General features: G+C 36.3%; 1 protein-coding gene and 1 pseudogene across 44 annotated transcripts in view; both read right to left on the reverse strand.

Annotated features, from left to right (window-relative positions):
* The window catches only part of DENND4A (DENN domain containing 4A), a 109208-nt gene that overhangs the window by 10287 nt on the left and 74377 nt on the right, over positions 1 to 24544 (reverse strand). For 16 of the 44 annotated variants that reach the window (XM_060418853.1, XM_060418842.1, XM_060418847.1 and 13 more), the window contains 12 exons: positions 23173 to 23306; positions 20463 to 20598; positions 19911 to 20117; positions 19696 to 19824; positions 19305 to 19446; positions 18780 to 18908; positions 16634 to 16750; positions 15889 to 16017; positions 9571 to 10670; positions 5490 to 5676; positions 1667 to 1761; positions 8 to 183 (listed from right to left, as the gene is read on the reverse strand). In XM_060418853.1, coding sequence (XP_060274836.1) covers positions 8 to 183; positions 1667 to 1761; positions 5490 to 5676; positions 9571 to 10670; positions 15889 to 16017; positions 16634 to 16750; positions 18780 to 18908; positions 19305 to 19446; positions 19696 to 19824; positions 19911 to 20117; positions 20463 to 20598; positions 23173 to 23306 — 2681 coding nt within the window. Of the gene's footprint in view, positions 1 to 7; positions 184 to 1666; positions 1762 to 5489; positions 5677 to 9570; positions 10671 to 15888; positions 16018 to 16633; positions 16751 to 18779; positions 18912 to 19304; positions 19447 to 19695; positions 19825 to 19910; positions 20118 to 20462; positions 20599 to 23172; positions 23307 to 24544 lie in introns of all 44 variants that reach the window. The other 28 variants (XM_060418848.1, XM_060418838.1, XM_060418843.1 and 25 more) reach the window with 2 other exon arrangements.
* On the reverse strand, positions 6763 to 7546 carry LOC105615619 (U4/U6.U5 small nuclear ribonucleoprotein 27 kDa protein-like; annotated as a pseudogene).

Genomic DNA, 24544 nt, shown 5'->3' on the forward strand with positions numbered 1-24544 from the left:
TCATTACCTTCCAGGTCGTCTTAAATCTCTTATCTCTATATTCAGAAAGGGCAAGAAAAGATTGCCACAAAACGGGCAGGTAGTATTGAGATTTGAGTCATCTGCTGTCCAGCCAGCCATGATTTCCTCATCGTGGACTAGACAGTCACAGGTTTTACACCGAGAGCAGCTTGAGATAAGGACCTACGGGAGAAAACAGCACTTTACAAAGTAAGCTAGTGAGTGCATAAAATTATTTCAATTAACAAGTCTATTGGAAAACTAAAATTCAGAATGATTTAGAAGTTACAAACAAAAAAATGGATTTATCAGTACATTATATAATACACTCATCTTTAACTACTTCAGCTAAGTCTATTCCAAAATTTTTGCTGGAAGGGAAACTTGCATTTAAGTGAGCATCTTTACCATTATAATTATGTACTATAAAATGTGCCATGATTTTATTTGGCTTCCCAGGTGGTACTAGTGGTAAAGAACCCACCTACCAATGCAGGAGACTTAAGAGATGTCAATCCCCGGGTTGGGAAGATCCCCTGGAGGAGGGCATGGCAACCCACTCCAGTATTCTTGCCTGGAGAACCCCATGGACAGAGGAGTCTGGAGGGCTACAGTCTACAGGGTTGCAAACAGTTGGACACAACTGGAGACTTAGCATAGCACACACACAAACAAACACACAATTTTATTAATGGAAAACTAAACCCAAGCATTCATTTATTAATACACAAAACAGGTACTGGTAATTCCATGTTATAGATCTGTGCTACTCAAAGTGTGGTCACCAGAGAAGAGGTGGTCTACAAACTCTTACTGGTTTGTGAGGAGCTAAGTAAAGAAATTGAGAAGAGGATCTGGGGACGTATAAAGTCACTGGTCATTCCTGCAACAGCTAAGTTGGTGATCAACAGATTTTACAAGTGTATCAGCCATGACAGATTGGAAATTAAAAACAGCAACAACCGAAAAACCCCTGGTCCTTCATTATAGACAGTTTAAGAAGCACTGCTAGAGAGAAATGTAAATACTGTTGTCATTACATTAATAAAATATAGAATTCCTGAAGCCATCAGAAACTCTGTAATTGCAACATTAGTGTTCATCATTTATTTCCAACTACATGGAAATTTATTTTCCAAATTTATGCAAATTAGTGTGAAATAGCAACACTCACAAATGTATTTGAAGCAATTTTTGCACAAAAATTAGGGGAAAATTTCAAGTATAAAAGTAAAACCTTTTCACTGTAAGAAAATGGGATATAGCAGCATATCCAGCAGATTTATATATTACACTGATACAAAGAATGAAAAACATGATGGAAAAAGTGGACACAAATGCCAAAACCACTCCCAGTATCCTCATCCAAAAAGTGTGCCTACACAGTGAAACTAGTTAAAAGTGTTTAAGAAGCGAAATAACTATTGAAAGAGGACATACATAAAACAAGGGTCAAATATAAATGCTGAAAATAAAAGTGCAATCAAAGTATGGAACTTTTCTAAACAGAAAAAGTCATAGACATTTTAAGTTTACTCAGGTGTAATATACATTCTGAAATTTTCAGATGCCATATATTTAATTTTATCACTCTACCAGAGATTATCAATATTTAAGAAATTTTATTAAGTAGCACATGAAGATATTCTTTTGATTAAAACTGTACCTCCATTGCATAGTTCTGGAAGATATTTGTATTACTCGTGTTGCAGGAAGATGCCACCTCTGATTTCCCAGGTAAGGCAAACTTGGATAAGGATCCTGTTCATTATTAAAAAACAAACAGCAAAACCATTAAAATTAATAAGAAAGGATGTGAGAATCTCTCACTCTCATAAATCCTCTGGTAAAATATCAAACTGTCCTATTCAAAATTTAAGAAAAAACACATAAATAATGAAAAATGCTTTCCAAGTGTGCATTTGTCTTTTGCGTATACACCTAAGGAAGTGTGTTTTAATTCATTACTCACTTATTTTCATTACTCACTCATTAAGCACGTTGCATGTACAGGCTAGAAAGCATACTGGTTGTTTGTAATTACTATTTTGCTGTTTCTGTTCTTACATGTTTAAGATATAACAAAGTGTTTAGTTCTAAGGCTTAAAAAGTATAAACAGCTGATCTTATTTCAGATCATGAAAAGAATTATTGGCAACTTTCTGCCTTGTAAGACTCTTTAAAATCTGTAAGAGTAATCTTGCTCTTAAGCACTAGGGAAGAGTCTCCACGTATATTCTCAACAGCAAAAAGATATGAGTAGGTATTAAAATGACAGCAACAAAGAGTGAGAATAGTTCTGTGGTGGATTGCTGACAGTGGCTCTATCTAGTTAGGAAAACTGGAGGTAATCTATACTTCTATACTTTTTCCTCTGTAGTTAACTACATTTTATGAATGAACACTGGTATTTTTTATAAATATAAAGGTATTAAAACAAAGTAACGGTATAAACTAGTGGTTCCAAGAAACAGAGAGGAAAGGAGAACATGAAATACCACCATGGGGGTGCAATCAGCATAATCGAGACTAATGATCCAACTGCTTCAGCAAATAAATCACAAGAGGAAAAAAGCTCTAGACCATCCGTTAGCCGAAGCCCCTGCCTCAGAGACATGCAGAGAGCGCGGAAGCCTCGTTATCATCCTGGATGCTTAGAAATGGTCATCTGTTCTTTCCTGATGGTCACCCAAGAACCTTCTGTAATTCCGCCTCCCTCTGCTAAAGCTAGTTCAAAATTGCTATTAGCCTTGACTAATTCAATCATTTATGCTGGCAGTCTACCTTTTGTATCTGATCAATTTACAGTACAGAATATTCTTTTTAGCAAAGTGAATCAGGATGTGAGGTTATCTTACTTAGTTCAATAAACTCTTCTTGTATGTTAGAAAAAAATAAGGGGGGAGCTAATCACCTGAGTATATGACAAGGGAGGGAAAATACAGGGAATGAAGATGAGAGGGAGTTAACAGACATCAAACAATGCAACAAATAGATCCTGTCTGGGTCTCAACTTGAACTAACCATCTATAAAGAGTTTTATGAGATAGCTGTGAAAGTTTAAACTATGTATATATTTTATACATTGTGTAATAAACCTTGACACATTAAGAAATATGATGATATTAAAATTTTGTTTTAAAAAATGAATGCTTCGCAAAAGATACATACTGTGAAAAGTGAAAGTTGCTCAGTCATGTCCGACTCTGTGACCTCATAGACTATACAGTCCATAGAATTCTCCAGGCCAGGATACTGGAGTGGGTAGCCTTTCCTTCTCCAGGGGATCTTTCCAACCCAGGATTGAACCCTGGTCTCCTACACTGCAGGCAGATTCTTTACTAACTGAGCTATCCTCTAAGGTCTAAAGGGCTTCCCTTGTGGCTCAGCTGGTAAAGAGTCCGCCTGCAATGCAGGAGACCTGGGTTCAATCCCTGGGCTGGGAAGATCCCTTGGAGAAGGGTAAGGCTACCCACTGCAGTATTCTGGCCTGGAGAATTCCATGGACTGCATATAGTCCATGGGGTTGCAAAGAGTCGGACAGGACTAAGTGACTTTCACTTTCACTTACATACTGTATGAATTCATAAAAATGTTGACAAATGGCTGGCTATAGTGTCAAGATAATGCTCACCTGTGTAGGGAGTGGTGAGTAGATGTGGGCATGAGAGGGGGATCTGGACGCTGCTACTGAACTGTTATCTTAACCTGGTACTGGTTATTCAGTTGTTCTCAATTTGTGACATGGACAATATTTACATACATAAAAATGCACACAGTACATGTATAACAGAGTAAATAACAACTTTCTTATAAAAATTAAGTAACTTTAATAAAAAGTTAAAAAAGATATAACATTAAAGTCCTTATGTTTTAGAAATACACACTAAAGTATTTATGAATAAAATTATATATTGTTTGGGATTAACTTTAAAATAATTCAGTGGGGCAGGAAAAAATGTTGGCAGCAGAAGACAGAGGGGATAAGATAAAGCAAGACTGGCCATTTGCTGATAAGTGTTAAAGCTGCATGAAGGACACACGGGAGCTTATTGTGCTAGCCCTTCTACTTTTTGTGATTGTTTGAATACTTCCGCAAGAAGAGCTTTTTAAACCAGTAGAGATGCAAATTTAAGAAATGTTATAATGCGTTCATTCCTCACATCATATACCAGGAGAAATTTCAAATGGATTAAATGTCTAAATCAGGAGTCAAATCTACTTTTGTATAATCACAAGAATGATTTTTACATTTTAAAAGCACTGTTAAATATATATGTATATATATATATATATATATATATATATAAATATATATATAATCTCCCACAAAACTTAAAACTATTTACGATATGGCCCTTTATAGAAAAAGTCTGCTGATCCCAGAAAATGTTAAAGAGGGAATGAGAGAAGTATTGAAGAAAGTAGTGGTGAACCTCGGGGAAGGGAAAATCTTTTCCAATGACTCAAAATCCAGGAGTAATAGGGCAAAAACTGATACTTTTAATGATACAAAATTGAAAACTTTTATGTGGGGGAAGAAAACCCCCAAATTCGACACCGTTGGAAAAAGCATCTGCCACTGATATAAAAGACAAAGGATTAATTCCCTAATTTAAAAAAGAGCGATTAAAACTTAAAAAAAAAAAAGGTGGTGGGGGGACCAACAAGCGAAAGTCAAATATAGGCAAAAGACAGTTCACAGAAATAGTTCCTGAATGTACAACTAGATATGCAATTTAATTTATAAAGTAAATATAAACAAATATTAATTGAAATACACTCTTCACCTATCAGATGGCAAAAATCCAAGTGTGCTAAACATATTTTCTTCACAAGGCTGCTGGGAAATAGGTATTCGTCTACACTACCTGTGGGAATACAAAATTGTATACCCCTGAGGAAGGAACTTGGCAATATCACTTCAAGGAAGAACTTGGAAGCATCTTCTAAAGCTACCCTGGCAAAAATATAACATGGCATATGTGCATCATAGCATTATTCATAACAGTTAAAGACTGAGAATTTAAAGCCCATCAACAGGGAAGTGGCTAAAATAAACTGATACAGTCACACATGATGAACTGTGCAACCTTAAATGCTACGTGAAGATATGAAACGTTCTTCCGAATACAGTGTTAAGTGAAAAAAGCAAGTCACAGTTAATTGTTTAACAGTTATGTTACCTTTTGAGTAAGAAGACAGGTGTGAAGAACACACAAACACAATACACATGCTTTTAAAGAAGTATATATTTTTCAAAAAAGCAACAATGAAAGGATAAATCAAAAATGAACAAAAATGGCTGCCTCGAGGGACAAGGAGAAAACAAGCTGAGGGGATGAGGATGGAGGCCAGTGTTCTCTGCAAGTGCGTTGGTTCTCTGTTGCTTTGAGCCATGCAAATCTTTTACAAAATTAAAAATGTAAAGGAGAAAAAGTAAAGGTACCACATATCAAATGCAGGATGACAGAAGGGTTTGGACAAACCTTCTAAGGAGGCAGAACTTTCCAGGCTTGTTCTGCTGAAATCAGCTCCCTTAGTCCCTGAAGCGGTGCTGCTCTCCTGAGAAGTGGCTCCTTCCAACTCATGGCAGACATCTTCATCTGTTAAAGAGGTAGATTCAGAATCCTGGGCTCCCACTGAAGAAAGACTGGTACGGTCAGAACTTTGATCCTAAGGACATAATTATAAGCTTAATTTCCTTCATATTTAAAGTTATTTAAAAGGTCACTTCTAAGGCAGAGGAAATGCCTAATTACTCAGATGATCAATTAATCAACATTATAACTTCTAGGGGAAAAATAAAACCAACCAACTTTACAAGGTCATCCGAATTTGGACAAACGAGCTGGAGATCAATTTTTACGGCAGCATTTCTTAGTTAGATCAAAGCAGATACCTGTTAGATAACTGTTAGCTTTAAGCCTTTGTTTATTGTTAATTTTCTTTCCTGCAAATCCTGGTCCAGGATGATATCACCAGAAAACTACATTCTATTCTCTTTTATTTGTTCACATTTTATTCTTTTCCACAGCAATCCAGGTTATTATTTCTGGATCCCATGAAAGTTACTGTGTAGTCTGGGTACTGTTATATTCTCTTGGAGAATGTTGTACTATTGTTTTAGCAGACAGTCAACTGAGTTATGTTCAGCTTGTAATTTGTGTTTTGATTTTTGTAGGTGGTGATTTAATACTCAGTTTAATTCGCTAAGCCTTGTCCTCATGCTGGTCTGCAAGTATGCCATGTACGTGTAAGCTCAAGGGTGAGGCAGATGCTTGTGTGGGCCATACACAGAATCAGGAATCCTTTCACAGCTTCCCCTCGTACTCTCCTGCCCAGAGACCGCCTTCCCTGGTTCCTCTCTCTGGGAAATATGGGGACTCTCCTGACGTTTCAGCTGCCAGGATGCCAGGCCACACTGTGACTGGGACCTGCTCTTGGGGCAAAGATGCATGAGAAAGAAAACAGGAAATTTTCTTCACAATCTGTCACTTTTATTTTTCAGAATCCTTAGATAGTTGCTGTTTTGTATTCTGTCTGGAGTTTTTAGTTGTAAGCTGAGGGATGAGTTTTAGTGGCCTTATGTTACCACAGTGGAACTAAAATTTTCACCCAAATTTTTAAAGAATATTTTTGCTGGGTACAGAAAAACACGTTGGCAGCATTTTCTTTCAGTACTCTGATCAAGATGTTTTTCCGGCATCTTTTGACATCACTTTCTTTTCAGAAGACCACTATCAGTTTTCTTATTGTTGCTTTTTTTTTTTTAAAGAAATTAAAGCTTTATTTGAGAAACTTACTTCCAAATTACTTTTATGTGTTTTTAAGTCATAAGGAGTACCCAAGAAAAAAACATATACAGTTTCCACAGGAATAAGGACAAATAAATGGGGTTGATGACTGCCCCAAATGATAGTTCCTAAAGGAAAAAAATGTAATATTTTTCTTTTGAGGCAGGGTAAGTGAACTACATACACCATAAATAAAATTTTCTTATTTTATGAGGAGGAAGGACTATGATCCTGTTTTTGATGCATATTAAATACAAAATCCACTGTTCTGATCAAGATGAGGGAAAAAAGATCATTCTTCAACACTTCAGTTCTCACGCAATGAAATCCAAAGGTCTGTTGAATCCACCTTTTCGACTTATGTACTGCATATCTTTTCTCTTCTGAGATCCATTTATGGCATAGGCCTTTACAGAGCCATCCACCTTTTTCCCTTTCGTGGAGGCAAATCCCATTAACGTCACCATTTCTACTCCTCTCTCTGCTGTGCCCTCTGTATTCCTCAGTTATCTGACGTTCTTTGCTCTGTTTCTTCTCCTCAGCTCTTCTTTCTTTTAGTTGAGAAGGGCAAGGAGATGTGGATCTCTGGCGTCTTGGGGACCTGGAACGCCTTCTGTGCGGCCTGAGAGCGGCTCCCAGGACCGGGACCTTTCTCGGCGCCTGCGTTCTCTTTCCCAGGATGTGGCCCAGGACCATCTAAGTTCCCTCTGTGGGGAGCGGCTGCGCTGCGACCCATTTGGAATCCTCCTTCAGTACTAGTTGCCCTGGAAACGTATTGTTGCTCTTTTGAAGGTAATATATCTTTTTTCTTTGGCTCCTTTTAAGATTTTCTTTGCATTTCATTTTCGTCTAACATTAGATGCCTATTTTTTTTTTTGGCACTTATTCTGCCCGACATTCATTTATCTTCTAAATATGTGAATTGACATCTTTAATCACTTTTGGAAAATTCACGGCAATTAGCTTTTAAATTTTTCTTTCTATCCTGTTCTTTCTTCTTCTGGAACTCAATTACATCAGTGTTAGGCAGTTCCACTAAACTGCACATTCTTTTCAATATTTCCCTCCCCCTTTTTTTTCTATCTATACTTCCGTGTGGATATTTTCTACTAACTCCCATCAAGTTCACTAATCTTTCTTCTCCTGTGTTTTGTTTGCTGTTAAATCCAACAACTGTATTCTTAATTTCATATCTTTTTCGCGTCTAGAATTTACACTGGTTCAATAGATGATTATCTGGGGAAATTTTCCATCTTTCTAGCTTTTTTTTTTAACCCTTTCCTCTATTTTCTTGGACATACTGCAATTACTTCCAAGTTCCTTGCTAATTCAAATACTTAGATCACCTGCAGGTCTATTTCCTCCACCATCTGGTTTTCCTTTGTTTTTAGCTATGGGCCTTGTCTCTCAGTATAGCTGTTTTTTCTTTTGGCTGCACCGGGTCTTCATTACGGTGTGTGGGCTTCTCTTGCTGTGCAGCGCAGGATCTCGAGAATGTAGACTCTACTTGCCGCACACGGGCTAAGTTGCTCTGTGGCACGGGGGATCTTAGTTTCTCAACCAGGAATTGAACCCACGTCCTCTACATTGGAAGGCAGAACCACTGGATCACCAGGAAGTCTGTCAGTATAGCTATTTTTAATTGAGTAACAGAATATAAAAAACTACATAGAAAAAACTGTAACTCCAGTTAATGTTCTGTTCCTCTGGAAAGGACATACTTTTTCCTGTTAAAGCAAGGCTGATTGGTTTGATCTAATCACAGACTGAGCTGAGTCCAGCAGAGGTTACAGTTTTGGTCTAAGGCATAGCTCTGCAAGAATTTGAACTAAGGGCCTGGTCTGTGTACCAAAGATTCCCTGCCTCCACTCCTCTCAGCTCTCAGCAGTTAAATTATTGTATTCCCAGCACCATAAAATTGCTGAGAACTTTGTTTTATCAGAGTCTTCTTGCTTACCTTTTCATACTCCTGTTTCATGCATTATTTGGAAAGCATCTTGAAAGAAAAAAACTTGTGCATCTGAGGACTCTCAAATTTGTCAAAGGGACAAATATTTTTGTCTCTCTAGTTCCACAAGATCCCCAAAGTCCTGCTGGCCCCCTCACCTCTCCACAGTCCTCTGATAAGACAAAGCCTGAATTTGCAACCTTTTACTCTGTGCTCAGATAAGCAAATACCCTCATGGAAAAAGTAGCTATAGGACTTCAGCTCATCTCTGCAATTCTCCTCTCTAGAATCTTGCCCATCTATTTTTCTAGTGGTTTTAGCCGTTCTCTGATGACTTTAAGCAAGTACTTAAGGGTACCTACTCCAGTATTCTGGCCTGGAGAATTCCATAAACTGCACAGTCCATCGGGTCGCAAAGAGTCGGATGTGACTTTCACTTCACTTCTCTATTTCATCTAGCTTTTTGCTTTGGGAGGTATGTGGGTGTATCACAAGGTACTCCACTCTAACCAGGAAGAAAAATCCTATGCCTAGCTGGTAATTTTTGAAGGCAATAAATAATGAAGCTCAGTAAGCATTTTAATTCCAGCTACAAATCACTTTCTTTCAAAACTGAACTACAAATAAAACCTTAGTTGGTGAATTCTTTCCTTTTGAAGTGATTATTCAAGTTCAAATTCTGATACTTACAAACCTTATGCATCCCAAGAGTCCTTTCTGTAAAGCTGCATTTTAGGAGAATGGTAAAAACACATCTTTGCAAGTAAGGGACTTCTGGTAGTAAAGGAGGGTAAAAGGAAACGTAGAAAATACGAATAAACCTACCTTAGATGATGCGGTGTACATGGTGAATCTTGAATACCATTTGCTCGCTTTCTCTGCAACTCCTTTTCCAGCAGTGAACATACTGTTTCTTAGAACATCTAGTTTAGGTACTAGTAGTGTATCTAAATTAAATGAAGGTGATGAGTGGGTTAATGCATCTTGAGATTCTTCCCTAAATGGACAAGTAGGTGAGAAGGCTGGAGAAGACCAGAGTCTATCCCTTGGCCTGTCCTCATTTTTTGAGTAACTTTTAGATTTGGTAAGTCTCACTGGTCTGGGAGAATGAGGAGGCAGGCTAGATCTTCTGCATGCCTTGACCAATGTTGGACTTTTCTTAGTGGCGACTTTATCATCACAGGCCCGTTGTAAATCAATGCTTGGTGTTCGACTTGTCAAAGGACTGCTCATGTTATTCATATACATCTCAATTTCTTCAGCTAAATCCCGCCTAGCAGATGGTGTTGAAACACTTTTGCTATCATCTTCCTCCTCTTCCTCCTCCTCTTTTTGCTGCTGTTCAGTCTCAGCAACCAAAAGTGAGAGGGGATCAAATCCTGTGGCAACATCAGTTTTTTCAAAAGGTTTCATTGAAAAGCTGCTGTTCAAGCGTTGTCTCCTCTTGGGATTTTGTGGAACAATGTACCTCGCTTTTGAAATATCTGTTTCATTGTCTAAGTCTTCTAAGTCAAAAATAACAGGAGAATCCACTTTATCTGCCAAACAATTAGAACCATCAAAAGGTATATCATCATCACTCGATTCCTTTTCCATACTGTCTCTCTTTGATCTTAAAGATGGTTTTCCAATATTAAGACTATTTGGTCTTGTGCTTTTTGAGATTACATTTGAAAGAATTTTTGCATCAGCTCCTAATTTTTCAACCATATTTCCAGGGTTTGCTTCCTGGTTAATTCTATTGAGCATAAGTCCCATAAGTACTCCTCCACTAAGATTGCGGTTTCTATTTGCCCAGGACATTTGCTGCTGCAAATTAGGCTCATTGTCACTTTTATGTCTTTTCCTGAAGCATCTACTTTGAATGTTTCCTGTTTCATTTGTCTCCTCAAAAGACGATATTAAGAGCGGCTCAGATGTGCTTTCTAAAAAACAAGAAAAGTGCTTTAGCTATGAAAAATGTAATATGCAAATATAAGTTGTCTTAAATATTTAAGATACCAGTAATAAAAATGACAACAGCAACAATTTATCAAGTACCTGCTATTTCACAGATGCTATACTAGGCACTTTATTTACATTATCCACCATAATCATTCCAACATCCTTATGGGTGGAGGAAAAGCTTATTCTCAGAGAGATTAATTACCTAGCCCAAAGTTAACTAGCCCTTAAGTGACAGAAGTAAGTTAGTAAGTTAGTGTTAGTCACTCAGTCGTGCCTGATTTTTTGCAACCCCATGGACTGCAGCCCATCAGGCTCCTCTGTCCATGAGATTTTTCAGGCAAGGATATTGGAGCGGGTTGCCATTTCCTTCTCCAGGGGATCTTCCCAACCTAGGAATCGAACCCGGGTCTCCTGCACTGCAGGCAGATTCTTTACCCGCTGAGCTACAAGGGAAGGCCTAACTGGGATTCAAATCAAATATGAAGGGTACGCTCTGAGATTTAAGGATGCACTACTTTTTAAAATTTATAAGACTAATATTTACCCTTGGTACATTTATAATAACAACAATAATAATGCATTTGTGTCCATTTCACCAAACTGATTAAATAACAATGGTTATACAATTGTGGTTGTGCTAGATAACCTTAAGATTCTGAGTCTTCTGCCTATAAACAGAAAAATAAAACCAAAAACACTAAGCCAAACCAAAGACAGCTATGTGAGCTTTATAAATAAAACTTAGTTTTAAAACTCTAAATCCTCATGACCATAGATGTGGCTAAATAATTTTATTTTTTCTTTAAATATTGATTCAAGTTTATAATACTTGAATGTGAACAGCCAGTTTCTATTCAGAAACACTGTTCGCTGCTTCTGGCCAGAAGCAGAAATCAAGACTTTTGATCACTTTAATTGTCCTTATTATGTGGGAGTCTCCTAAAGCATTAGTCAGGCATAGTATTGTCAACGACTCTTTTTACATGTTTTATACAACAGAATTAGCTCTCTATACCCAGGCAATCACTAAAAATGGGCCTTTTTTCCTGTCATAGGATGCATTCAGGTAACAGGATAGGAGATAAAAAGGGACTACTAGAGACCTTAAAAGCCTACAAACTAGTACTGTTTAATAAACATATATTAATAGCATTAACAAGGAAAACAGAATAGTAGAGAGGTAAAGTATATTCTTTTTTTCCTATATCAGCTTATGATTAAGACTATAAGAAACCAAGAATACACTTTCTTCTAATATTCTGGGAAACTTTCTACTGGACAGGTTATATATTATCAAAGACCTGGAGGAATCTTATAAGCCGAAGATAAAACTCAAGGACTGCATTCAAATAGAAGAGCAAGGGTTCCTTCACAAAGTAAGAACTATGCAAATGGCCTAAAGACAAATAAAGCTGGTTATCCAATTATACCAGGGGTCGGCAAACTGCACCACTGAGCCAACCGGTCTGTGGACTGTTTTTATACAGTCTCAAATGGTATTAACACTTTAAGAGCTGTACACATGGCACACATAAAGAACAGGCACCTGGATTTCCCAGTGGTGCAGTGGTCAAGAACCCACCTGCCAATGCATGGGACACAGGTTTGATTCCTGGTCTGCAAAGATCCCATATGCCACAGAGCAAGTAAGCTTGTGCGAGTAAGCCACAGCTACCGAGCCTGCGCTCCAGAGCCCGGGGGCTGCAGCTACTGAAGCTCATGTGCCCTGGAGCCCATGCTCTGCAACCAGAGAAGCCACCACCACAAGCAGCCTACGCACTGCAGTGAGAGCGCAACCCCCACCTGTCACAGTCAGAGGAAGCCTGTGCACAGCAAGGGAGACTCAGTGCACTTCAACAAAGACCCAGCATAGCCAAAAATAATAAGAAATTTAAAAAATAGAACAGGCAACAGAGGCTGTATGTGGCCTCCAAACCAAAACTATTTACTGTTTGGCCATTTGCAGAATAGTTTACCTGATTCTAAGTTGATATGCATGCTAAATTCTACCAGACTAGGCTAGATGCTGCTCTGGCCCAGGGGTTGCCCTTCTTTAGATCTGTGAACAAGCTGTAATCCCCTCCTGCTATACAGTCTTGACACACTGCTTCCCATTGCCTGGAATGCTCCATTTCAATTTCTCCTTCAGAACTCCTGTGTGCTCAGCTGCTCAGTAGTGTCCAACTCTTTGTGACTCTGGTGGACTCTAGCCCACCAGACTCCTCTGTTTATGGGATCATCCAGGCAAGAATACTAGAGTGGGTTGCCATTTCCTCCTCCAGAGCATCTTCCCAACCCAGGAAGTGAACTTGTGTCTACTATGTCTCCTGTACCAGTAGGCAGATTCTTTACCAGTAAGTCACCTGGGAAGCCCACATCCTCATTTATTTTCTATTCATTCTTCAGATGTAAGCTCAAAAACTGTATTACCAAGGAAGCTTTCTTGACCAGTGTCCCCTAAATCCAGGATAGCTTCTCTATTACATGCTCTCACCCTTCTTGACAGTATTTAATATCAGGGTGTTTTCACATTTACTTGATGTAAATTAGATTAATGTTAATTAATGTTATTAGATTAATGTTATTAGATTAATGTTTTCTCAACCCTCCCATGTGTTTCTCTATGAAGTCAGGGACCATGTTTATTTTTTATTCTTTACTATACCCTAGGTAGTACCTGGCATATGGTAGCAGGTAATATGTGTGCAAAAAAAAAAAAATACTGCTGAATGAATACTGTCTTCTGGGAAACAACTGCAGCCAACAGACCAACCCAGACTATAACACAGCATAATATATTACAATATGACATGTTATAGCTAAATGTAGTAGCTAAAGATAAACAGCTAAAACACACTTAAGGCAGAATTAGGCCTAAGAACATATTTCAAAGTATGTTTTCAAGTTTAGAGTATGTTTCACTTCAGAGTAAATTTTTTTGTGCTTGAACGCTCAGTAATTCAATATGCATTTATCAAAATGTTAAAATTCCTGGGCTTCCCTGGTGGCTCAGTGGTAAAGAAACTGCCTACCAATGGAGGAGACCTGGGTTTGATCCCTGCCCTGAAAGGTTTCACACACTGCAGAGCAACTAAGCCTAGGCGCTGCAGCTGCTAAGCCCATGTTCTAGAGCCCAGGAGCCCAGTCACCTTTGGTAACTGCTGCAGTCCGCGTGCACCAGAGCCTGTGCTCCGCAACAGGAGAAGCTGCTGCAGTGAGAAGCCTGCACACCGCAACTAGAGAACAACCCACCCAGCAACGAAGACCTAGCATAGCCAAAAATAACTTTTTTAAATGTTAAAATTCCCAAGATAATCATGAAGTAACTAACTACAGGGTGATGCTTTTAACTATTAAACATTAAAACATGTCTTTGGTTATTCCATTCCCACGTCTTTTGGAAGCTTTTATTTATGTAATGATGTAAATAAAATATACACATATTGTACTGCAAAACATAAAGAAACTTGAAAGGTGTTTTGAATCCTAGGAGTACTGGTACACAAGAAAAAAGATACAGAAAAGTTAATTATTCCTATAAATCCCACATACAGTCTTTGGTAGGAGTGGTAAACCCAAAGTACTTAACAGATAGAAAAGTTTTCAAGTCAAAAATCTTAAGGATAAACTAACAACTCCAGGAAACACCTAGGAAACCTATCACAGGCTTTGAAAAAGTGACTTGTTCAGCACAGAGGGCAAAATCAAAAGCCATATGCTGAGTCAGATGCTGATGACTGACAAAATGTCAGAAATACAGGTTCGTTGACAATCATGTGAAAATAGATTCATAAAAATAGATCTAAGAAAACCGCGAGCACGAACAGAAAGGAATAAAAGAACAAGAAAGCAAAGATTACCAAAGGCCAGTTATTAAGAGTCAAAATTAGACAGTGATTAGGAAGAACTAAATGGCTGTGAAGCAATGATACCAATGAAACAATTTTTAATCTTTAAGTTATAACAACTGTCTAACAAAGAAATGTGAAGAAAGACAGCTGTAGATCATTTAACACTTTTTTTTTACAGCTGCAGCAGGCGTCTGCACACTTTTTCTGTCAAGGGCCAGACGGTAAATATTTTACCCTCTGCAGGCCATACAGTCTCTGCGGCGACTCCTCAGCTCTGCTGACACAGTACCAAAGCAGCCACACACAAGACGGAAGCAAATGAGCTGGCTGTGCGCCAGTCAGCCTTTGTTGATGAACACTGAGCTGTGATTCATTTAATTTTCATGTGTCACAAAATCAGTGGTAATCTTCTTGATTTTTTTACCATTTAAAAGTGTGAAAAACCATTCTTTGCTTGTGGACCTGTACACAAACCAGGCTGCAGGCCCACTTTGGCCCATGGGCCACAGTTGGCTTACGCCTGAATGAGAGGCATATCTACTTATGCTGCAGAAAAACAGACATCATAGCAGCAGGGCCATTTACAGCGATATCTCAGCCTTCACAGCACAGGTCCTTCAATAATCGTCTAAGTTAAAACGATGCAGAACTGAGCTAATACAAGAATAAAATAATTATGAAATCAGACTGAAATACTAGAAACACTGAATCTTAGGTCTGTTTTGTTCCCTCACAAAGTTTGTGAGACCAAATATTACCCAGGATCCTAAAATGATTTTCCCATTAACTAACTGACAACTTATGTGACATGCCAATAGTCTGACTATGCCTGAGTTTCCTCATCTTTGAAAGGGTGCTAATATTTCCTCTCTCACTAATATAAGCACTGCTATAATAATAAATATGAAATACTATATATGAAGTGCTTTGGAAAGAAAAAATATTACATATTCTTATCTAAACTATCTGAAGAACTATCCTTTTGCCTCTGAAAACCAGGAATAATAGTAAGACTAAGGAACTCATTGAAAAACTGGTGAGAAGTATAGTACCCTCAGAACTGATCATCTTACTTGCTTCCCATTTCCCCTCCCCCAAACTTCCCACATTCCAAACTCAAAAGATGGTTCGTGGCTTGTATGTCCCCTTAGTTTGTTATAATAAAGCCTGAACAAACTGTATTATAAAATACAGAATTTAAACTACTAAACTGTACCATTGAGAGGCGGCACAAATATAAAACAAAACAAAAACACCCTGGAGAATTAAGACTTTAAAAAACTAGTCACTAGAAATACAGACGCAAGGTACTCTGCACGTAACAGGAGGGTACTATTCCACTTACCTGTGCTTTCTCCTGATATTTCATCAGCACTGTTATTTGTACCACCGAGGCGAACTATACTGGAAGAACTTTGATAACTGAGCTTAGGAAGGCAGTCGGCACTTCCCTTTGCACTCTCGCACTCTGACACTGTAAAGATTAAAATGCAATTTGTTTAGATGTAATCTATACACATCAATGGAGCCATAAGGAGAAGTGGCTTTTAGTTCTAAATAGTTCCACCTAAAAAAAAAGTGATAAGAAAATATTGAACACCTCTGTATCTATTTGTCAATCAGAAATAAGTGATGTCAATTGAGTCATCAAGGTGTGTATCAAACAGCTAAATACTGGTCATGCATGAGGTCCACGCATACAATGCATGCCTTTTATATTTATTCTTTAGTTACGAAACACTGCTTTTGATGGGGAGAGGTAAGTGAGAAAAATATAAATCACAGACCACTAATAAAAGCATTAAGAAAAATATTATTAAGCCCCAGGAAAAAGCCACTGTTTGAAGAAATATGGATTTCTACTATAAGAACAGTATTTGATTGGAGAGTGTTTTGCCACTGAGACCACACACTTCACACATAAGGTATTTGCATGCTGGAATATTAGGTGGTGGAGAGGGCTTATAAGGTGAGGAAAGAGGAGTTTCCATGGGAAAGTAAAAAGCAAAATTAGTACTTTGACACAAAGTAACTTGCATTTTCTATTAATGCAATCTCACAATTTGATACCATGTCAACTTAGAACCTACAGGAACTAGAATCACTCCCTTTCTTATCTTTTTCTTCTTGAATGTCCTCAGTGGATGTATCCCCTCTTCTAACTTCATCCTTAGATAGCGAATTATATCCAAGGTCAGACTGGCCACCTGGAAAAGGAAAAAAACCCTATGTTGTTTACCATAAAATTCTTTAATAAGAGAAACTGGATTAGAAGATATTTAGGCTTACTGGTATTTAGGCTTACTGGTATTTAGGCTTACTCATAGAAAATGTTCTGGGTAACTTCCAGTTGAAAGCATTACTTTGTTAGCTCTTCCCCACCTCTACTAAGGTAAGAAAGGAATGATCACAAAATGATCACATTTATTTTTGTCTCCACTTTACAGTCAAAAGTAACCATGTGTGTTTACACTACTATCTGGGCTCCAAAAGACACAGACAAACCAAACATTCTTTATTCAAGTCCATGACCTTTCTAGGTGAAGGTCTGAGATCCAACTAAGCAGTGGAGAAGAAAAATCTGCAGGGAACTCTTAACAGAACACCCACACACAGTTCACTGAAGCCAAATATCTAAAGATCTTACCAAAAAATGGGCCTGTTTAAATTTGTTGATACATAATTAGTTTCTCTGAAAATTCAGTTGAATAATTACTGAACTGCACATGAGTGCAAATACATGGGAATGAAAAGAAATCTAGTGTTAAATTTATTAAGCAAATGTTGCATCAATATAAGAAAACTTCTAATACACTGTTCTATTAAAGAGGCACTCTATAATTTTCAGCAAATTGTTCTCACTAGACTGGCATCAAAACATAAGGTTTTGAATCCTAGTTCTCGATCTTAGGAGACATGATTTTAAGTAATCCACTTAACCTTTCTCTTTGACTCTCAAGTTCCCAGAGGTATAATATAAAAGGCTGTTTGTTATATGAGAGGCCACACATAAAATGATTTTATAAACTTGCAAAGAACTACTTAAAGAAACTATTATCATTAGGTGTTTACCTTAATATCTTTCTTATAATTTTGAGTTTGTATTTTTTTCTAATCAAAGTTTCAGCTCTATTTCCAAAGAAACAACAAATTAAAAAATGTAAATATAATCTTGATAAAATTCAAGGTTTTATTAGGTTCTTCACTGCAGATATCCTTTTCAAAGGCCATCAGTTAAAAGACAGAGCTCTTCATTTTTAAGAGATAATGCCTGAGGATGACTACTACCACTCTGATTAAATTCACAATTGCATGAACAAGAAACAAAACCAGCCAAGGAAGAACTATGAAAATGATACTTCAATGTACACAGCTTATATTTATTACTCTCAAAAGTACACGTAAAAAGAGATAGACCAAAATAATGTTAAAACTTATGGAGCCATAAGTCTTCATATTTTATTATTAATACTTGGATTTTTAAGTTTAAAGTTTCTGCTCATTAATATGAAGCTCTTACACTATATTCAAAAATCATGCCTAATTTTTATAATGTACAAATGAAAAGGGCAGAATTATTCAAATAACATATTTTTTATGTGTATCAGTTTTCATAATACTTACAGAAAGCTTACATACAAATCTTTTAATGAAAGTAATGCTATCTTCAGTGCTAGAATGCTGTAAGTTTTAAATATGTTTAAATTTTTACTGTGATTTTTAATATAGATGAAAACTCACAAGAAGTTGCAAAAATAATACAGTAGGAAGAGTTCCTTTGTACCCTTTACCCAGCTTCCCCCAATGATAGTATCTTGCATGAAACATGGAACACTGTTAAATCTTGGAAACTGATGCTGATATGGTACTATTAACTCAGATTAGGGATCTAAGTTTCTTTCTTTCAAACCCTAATAACATAAAAAAAAACTCTCATAACATGCTCCTAATACAAAGAACTTATCCTAAGAAAAGGATATGATAAAGAGACCTCTGTGCTATTCAGAGTTAACTGGATTATCATGGGCTAAAAACTCAAACTCTCTTAACCTTTCATTTTGACTCAGGTAGAGAATGCATAAAATTACATAGATATTAAATATACTATCAAACGCCTACCATATAAAATTTAAAAAGACAAATATACCATTGAAAATTAAAATCTAAAAAAGACAGGTTAGCAAACTTAGTTCTTAAAATGTATTGCAATAAATGTATACATAAGCACACACAAACCTGTACTAGATCTATCATCGGAAGCATACACTTTGATTAAACCCGTATTAAAAGGTGCCTGCTCCACACTGTGTGTCCCATGACCACTATCCATGCTGCCATGACTAACAGCATCCAGGTCACTGCCATCTGCTTAAGAACACAATTTGACAGCATTTTACTACTCAGGGAGATAACCAAAAATACATATTAGTTTGTTGTTCAAGCTAATAATCTACTAATACTGATCATGAAGACTGTCTCAGAATTAGCAAAATACAACTATAACAAAGACGCCTACCATGAATTATTAATGAACACTAAAGCAAGACCACCAAAGGTTGGTAACAGTTACAAGAAAAAAAATTAACATTTGGTACTCTTTAAGTGGTAAGAATAATATTAGAATTTGCTTAATGACAATAAAAACTAGAAAACATTCAATATTTTGAAACATTAAAATTTCCAAATAGTGTACATTATAACTAGTCAATTAATTTTAAAGAAAAAGTACAACATATACATCCCTTAAAAACCTGTAATTACCTGAGAGAGCTGTTTGTGATAAATTTGAATGCTTCTTTAAAGCTCTTTTGAACTGTGCTACTCCTAAAACTACATTTCTCACTTTTGTCCAAAGAAAATATCCACTACGACTCCTTGAAGGCCAAGTGCTTTCCAAAACAGCCTATTCAGTCAACAAAATAAAACAATTAGTGAAATAATTTTTATAAATGAACATTCATTAGCTCTAGAGTTAATCTAAAGAATAAACACACTGTACATCCCAAAATGGAACAAAAAATCTTATTTTCAATTTACAAACTATATTTTAGATACTCTAAAGTAAATACCACAAAAGCCCTGCATCATTTATTTCTGCCATTAAACTAAGGTTGTGAAATGACAAAAGTTATACCTAAGTCAAAGTAATTACCTTATTGTAATAGCCATAAGTAATGGCATTTGGGTCAATACCAGCTTTCTGCATTTCAAAAAGCACTCGAACTGCAAGCACAGGCTGATCATATTGTCCACAGAGCTGCATAAGAATGCGGTAGCACACCTGGAACACAGAAGTTTTGAGAGTGTACACCCGCAAAATATCTTATCTGCATAAGTCTTGAATAAAATAATAAGGATAATTGTTACCTCATCAGGTGGATCCATCTTCTTTGACTGCATTTTTTTAAGTACATCATACGCTGTTTTCAGAGCCCTGACTTTTGAATGACATACTTTCACATAAGCTGGGAGACAAATAAACCAGAGTCCATAACAGTGACGCAATAGACACCTAGACCACATCTGAGGAATGGAAGAATATCTCTTGGCAATTTTATGGGCTGATTTAATTTCCTGGAAAAAAATGCAAGGATCTTATTAATAAATTTCCATACTGAAAATGTCCTTATTTAACTGAAGGCTGAACAAGTGTAACTCACATGCTTTTATAATGTTTCCCTAACATCTGTCTATAATTAATAAATATTCAAGCCTCTGTTTAATCTGTATTATACAATATGTAAAATAAAGTTCGAGGACAAGAGAACTGGTTAATTTTTTGAAGTCAGATTATTCTACATTTTCTTCACAATGCTTCAGGGAGCTTAATGTGTGGTAGTAAAATATGGGAGGAAGAGTGTCATATTTATTTTTGTTCTAATGCGTGATTACATGAAAAATACAAAATCATCGAAGCACCTGTTTTGTTCTTCTGAACATGGGAGAAGGGCTACTAGGACTACTTGATTTTGAAGGCAATTTGCTCTTTCGTGTTTGTAGAAATCCTTCAGGTCTCTCAAATAAATTGTTCCTAAGAACTGGAAATCCATTATAGCTGTTTTCGAAAAGAAAAGAAAAACTCAAGCACATATAGATGAGCATCCTGGTTACAAGCTAAACAAATTATGACCAATGACTTCTTAACTTATTTTAACAGTCTTCCTCCATAAGGGTTTGATATATAATCAACAAATATTCATATTAATGATGCTTTTCTTACTATAATAGTTTAAAATGTAATAGCCAAATACATATTCAAGGATATATTTTGGAGAGAAAAAAGTGAAACACATTTAAATTTTGCTAAACTTGGCATTAAACTCCAAAGTAACTCAAACAAATTTTGCAAGTGAGTATTCATGCAGATAAATAGCAAACATACGAGATAATATGAGAATGGGTAAAAGGCCCACCAAATCAATACTCTTTCAGACAGTTGAGTTATTAATATCATTGCTTGGATTAACATATTACTATAGAACTTTCCTCTTGAAAAATGCAAATAATATCAGTCAACCAGGACAAGCTCTCACATTATTATGAAAGGATTTATCAGGTTAGCTAAGTAGATCCAGGGCCTCATTTATGAGAAAGAAAATTGAAGAAGTTGGAGAATAGGAAGAAAAGATTAGACTGGGTGACTATGAGGAGGTGGGCCTAACCTGGGGGCTAGCGTAGTGTGTTGGGGCATTTAAAAGGTAGCAGCAGGGACTTCCCTGCTGGTCCAGTGACTGGGACTCCATGTTCTCAACGCAGTGGGCCCAGGTTTGATCCTTGATTGGGGAACAAGATCCCACAAACTGCAACTAAAGATACTACGTGCTACAGCTGGGGCCCAGCACAAACAAATAAATATTAAAAAATGGAAAAAAAGGTAGCAGCAGCTGGGTAAAGGAAATGCTAAAAACAGAAGCCTCTGAGGAGCAAACCTATCCTACTTTAGATTATTCTTAAAGGCATATAAATAGTTTTAATTACCTAAGAAGAAAACTAACTACAATAAAAGATAAACTGTATCTATTATATGTTGTTACAGGCAAACCCAATAGAACAAGAAGCTATTAGTAATGACTGAATATTAAGTAGGAATAAAATAGCAAAGAAGTTCAGGAAAATCATGTCCCTTAAAAAAGTTCATTGTATGTATATGGTGTGATAATAAGAAACAGTGCGTCTTATGGAAACTTAAAGTGTCTTATCATTTTATACAGACTATGTAAGTATATATATGAATTGCTACCTCTTACTAACAGGATCCACTGTGCCCATTAAAGACATTTAAGTTTATTTCCGATGATGGGTATGATTACACCAAAATCATATTAGTAGTCTCAAGAAAAAAAAATGACACTCTTTTAAAAAATGAGAACTTTTAAAGATAAGTAGTATTCTTTTTAAAGGACTAAATCTAAAGGTAAATTTTAAATTAAATAATTAAAACCAACCCACAAAAATAAAAAGAAAACAAAACTGTATTAATGAAATACACCAAAAGATGTCTCTTAGAAGTATAATGTACAAAACAGAGAAAAGAAATGAGATCTCATTTAGAAAGAAAAAGAAAGAGAAACTATCAGAAGTATTTTAAATGTCTTTGAGAAAAGGCAGACTTTTAAAAAATTATATGAGCAACATCAGCAATAGATAAAAATGAAGGGTAGGAAGCAGGTAGCTTATGAATTCATCAATATTCAAAACATCAGTTACACCACTTGTAAAAGGAAGAATTTAATCCAAATGATAAATAAGGATGTCCCGAAAAATTTCTTTTCAATGAAAACGGCACACATGATTTAATTATAGGTATAAAATGGTTTTAGAATCTTTAAAATAAGAAATTATTATGGAAAATTTTAAAAATCATTTACAATCTGAATGGAATTGCCATTTTAATGGTATATTAGAAGCTATCTCTAGTTATAACAAATGTTATATATATATCTGTGTGTGTGTGTATTTAGATAGATAGATAGACTATGATAAATCCACTTCTATCATAACCCTATCACTGTGCTCAGAGCTTTTCTCTTTTCCACTAGACTTGAAGGCAAGAACAATATATCATTCAAGTCTATATACCAAGCACTTAGCAGTGTCTGAACGAACTTCCTAAATTAACAACGACTAATTCCAACAGTTTTGAATTTCCTTGACTTTAAAACTCATGGAAAAATTAAAAGCCTAAAAAATTAAATCATACAAATCAAAGCCACAAATATCAAGTTTACAATTGAAATATAGCTGATAATCCTTTTGTAAACCAAGTTACACTAATCAGTATGTGTTGGGGGAGGGGATGAAAGTGAGTAAACCAATCTTAGTGAGAAACAAAAATCAAAATTCTGTAATAAGTGTGCTGCATTTTGGTGGGTCCTAACTTAAAATTTATGAGAACATATACTTATGGAGATATAAAGAGCTTCCTAAGTCTGTATCATGCAAAATTATATATTTTTTCTTTTTATACCTCAAAACTTAGTAATGGATGTGGGATAAGCTCGCTTACCCCCTAAAAATTAGGGATCTGTAAAGTTTGGATTTTTGAAAATACCACAGTCCTTAGAAAGCTACGTCACAGATGATGGATTGCTTCTCTCTTTCAATCTCAAACATTCTGCCTCTTGAATACCTGTACTGTAAAGGGGGTTCTTCACCATTGGGTAGATGGGGGATCTCAGGAGGTGTTACAAAAACAGTATGTTCACTTTTGAAAGATTCATCCAATTCTATAAGTCGCACTTCACCACTCTTGTCCATATCCACCTGAAGGAGTTAAAAATATATATATTAAAAAGATACATTGACTAGACAAGTGTTCACCTATAAGGGAATGGTTAAATAAACCATTTACACAACTAGATACTAAGAAGCTATTTTAAAAAAGAATGAGCAAGTTCTCTATGTATTACTATAGAAAGTTCTCTGAGATAGTTAAGTGAAAATAACATATTTAGTTTTCGCTTGTACTCACATAAAGAAATACTCAAAAATACCTTTTTAAGAAAGTAATTATCTATATGGCTAAGAGGCAATGAAGGGAATGTACTAGAATGGAATAGGACCCAGATTTCCCAACATATTACCTTTTAATGTTGTTTTGCATTTTGAATAGTGAAAATTTACTCAAGAAATACAACCTTAAAATGTTATTATATCAACAAATACTACCATTTAAATGTGCGTGCATGCGTGTGCGTGTATGTTGAGAATACTGGGTCTGTCTTTGATTTCGACTGAGTAAAATAAACTTCCCTAAGTTCTTCCAGTATATGCAGAAGCACATTTGTGTTAAGTTCTAGTCACATCAATATTTAAAGCATTTTAGTTGTCTGTTACCTCTAGATACTCTATGGTATGGTAATATTCATAAAAATAAAACCTTCATAGAGTCTAAACTTCCCAAAAGGACCTCATAAATGAAACAGCACAACATTCGCATTAATCTGAAGCAGATGTCATACATATGACAAAATAGAATGCACAGAATTTTATCAGGTTAGACAGAGTTAGTGTCACATAACAGGAATAGATGGAGAGTAAGCCTGATTAACAAGTTAAATCTTAAGGTGGGGATTCACAGAAGAGCAGACCAAAGCAGGGCGGAAACAGCTTTTCCCACTTTCCTAACCTTTGAAAAGAGGCGGCGCATCCAGAGTCTTATGTAAATTGTTGACTATAATTTCACAGCACTACCTGCTGTGATCTCTAAAGAATGTTTTTAATGGTACATCCATATAGTGAACTAGGCAATAATCAAGGCATGTTTCAGAAATGGCAACCCACTCCAGTATTTTCACCTGGAGAATCCCATGGATGGAGGAGCCTGGAGGGCTACAGTCTACGGGGTCGCAAAGAGTTGGACACGACTGAGCAACTTCACTTTCACTTTCAGAATTATAATTGATGACAGGAGAAAGTGTTCACAATAAAAAACTACTAAATAATATATATGTGTATCTATATACACATACCACACACACATGGAGTATGATTCTAACTTT

The sequence above is a fragment of the Ovis aries genome, chromosome 7, assembly GCF_016772045.2.
Source record: "Ovis aries strain OAR_USU_Benz2616 breed Rambouillet chromosome 7, ARS-UI_Ramb_v3.0, whole genome shotgun sequence".
NCBI lineage: Eukaryota > Metazoa > Chordata > Mammalia > Artiodactyla > Bovidae > Ovis > Ovis aries.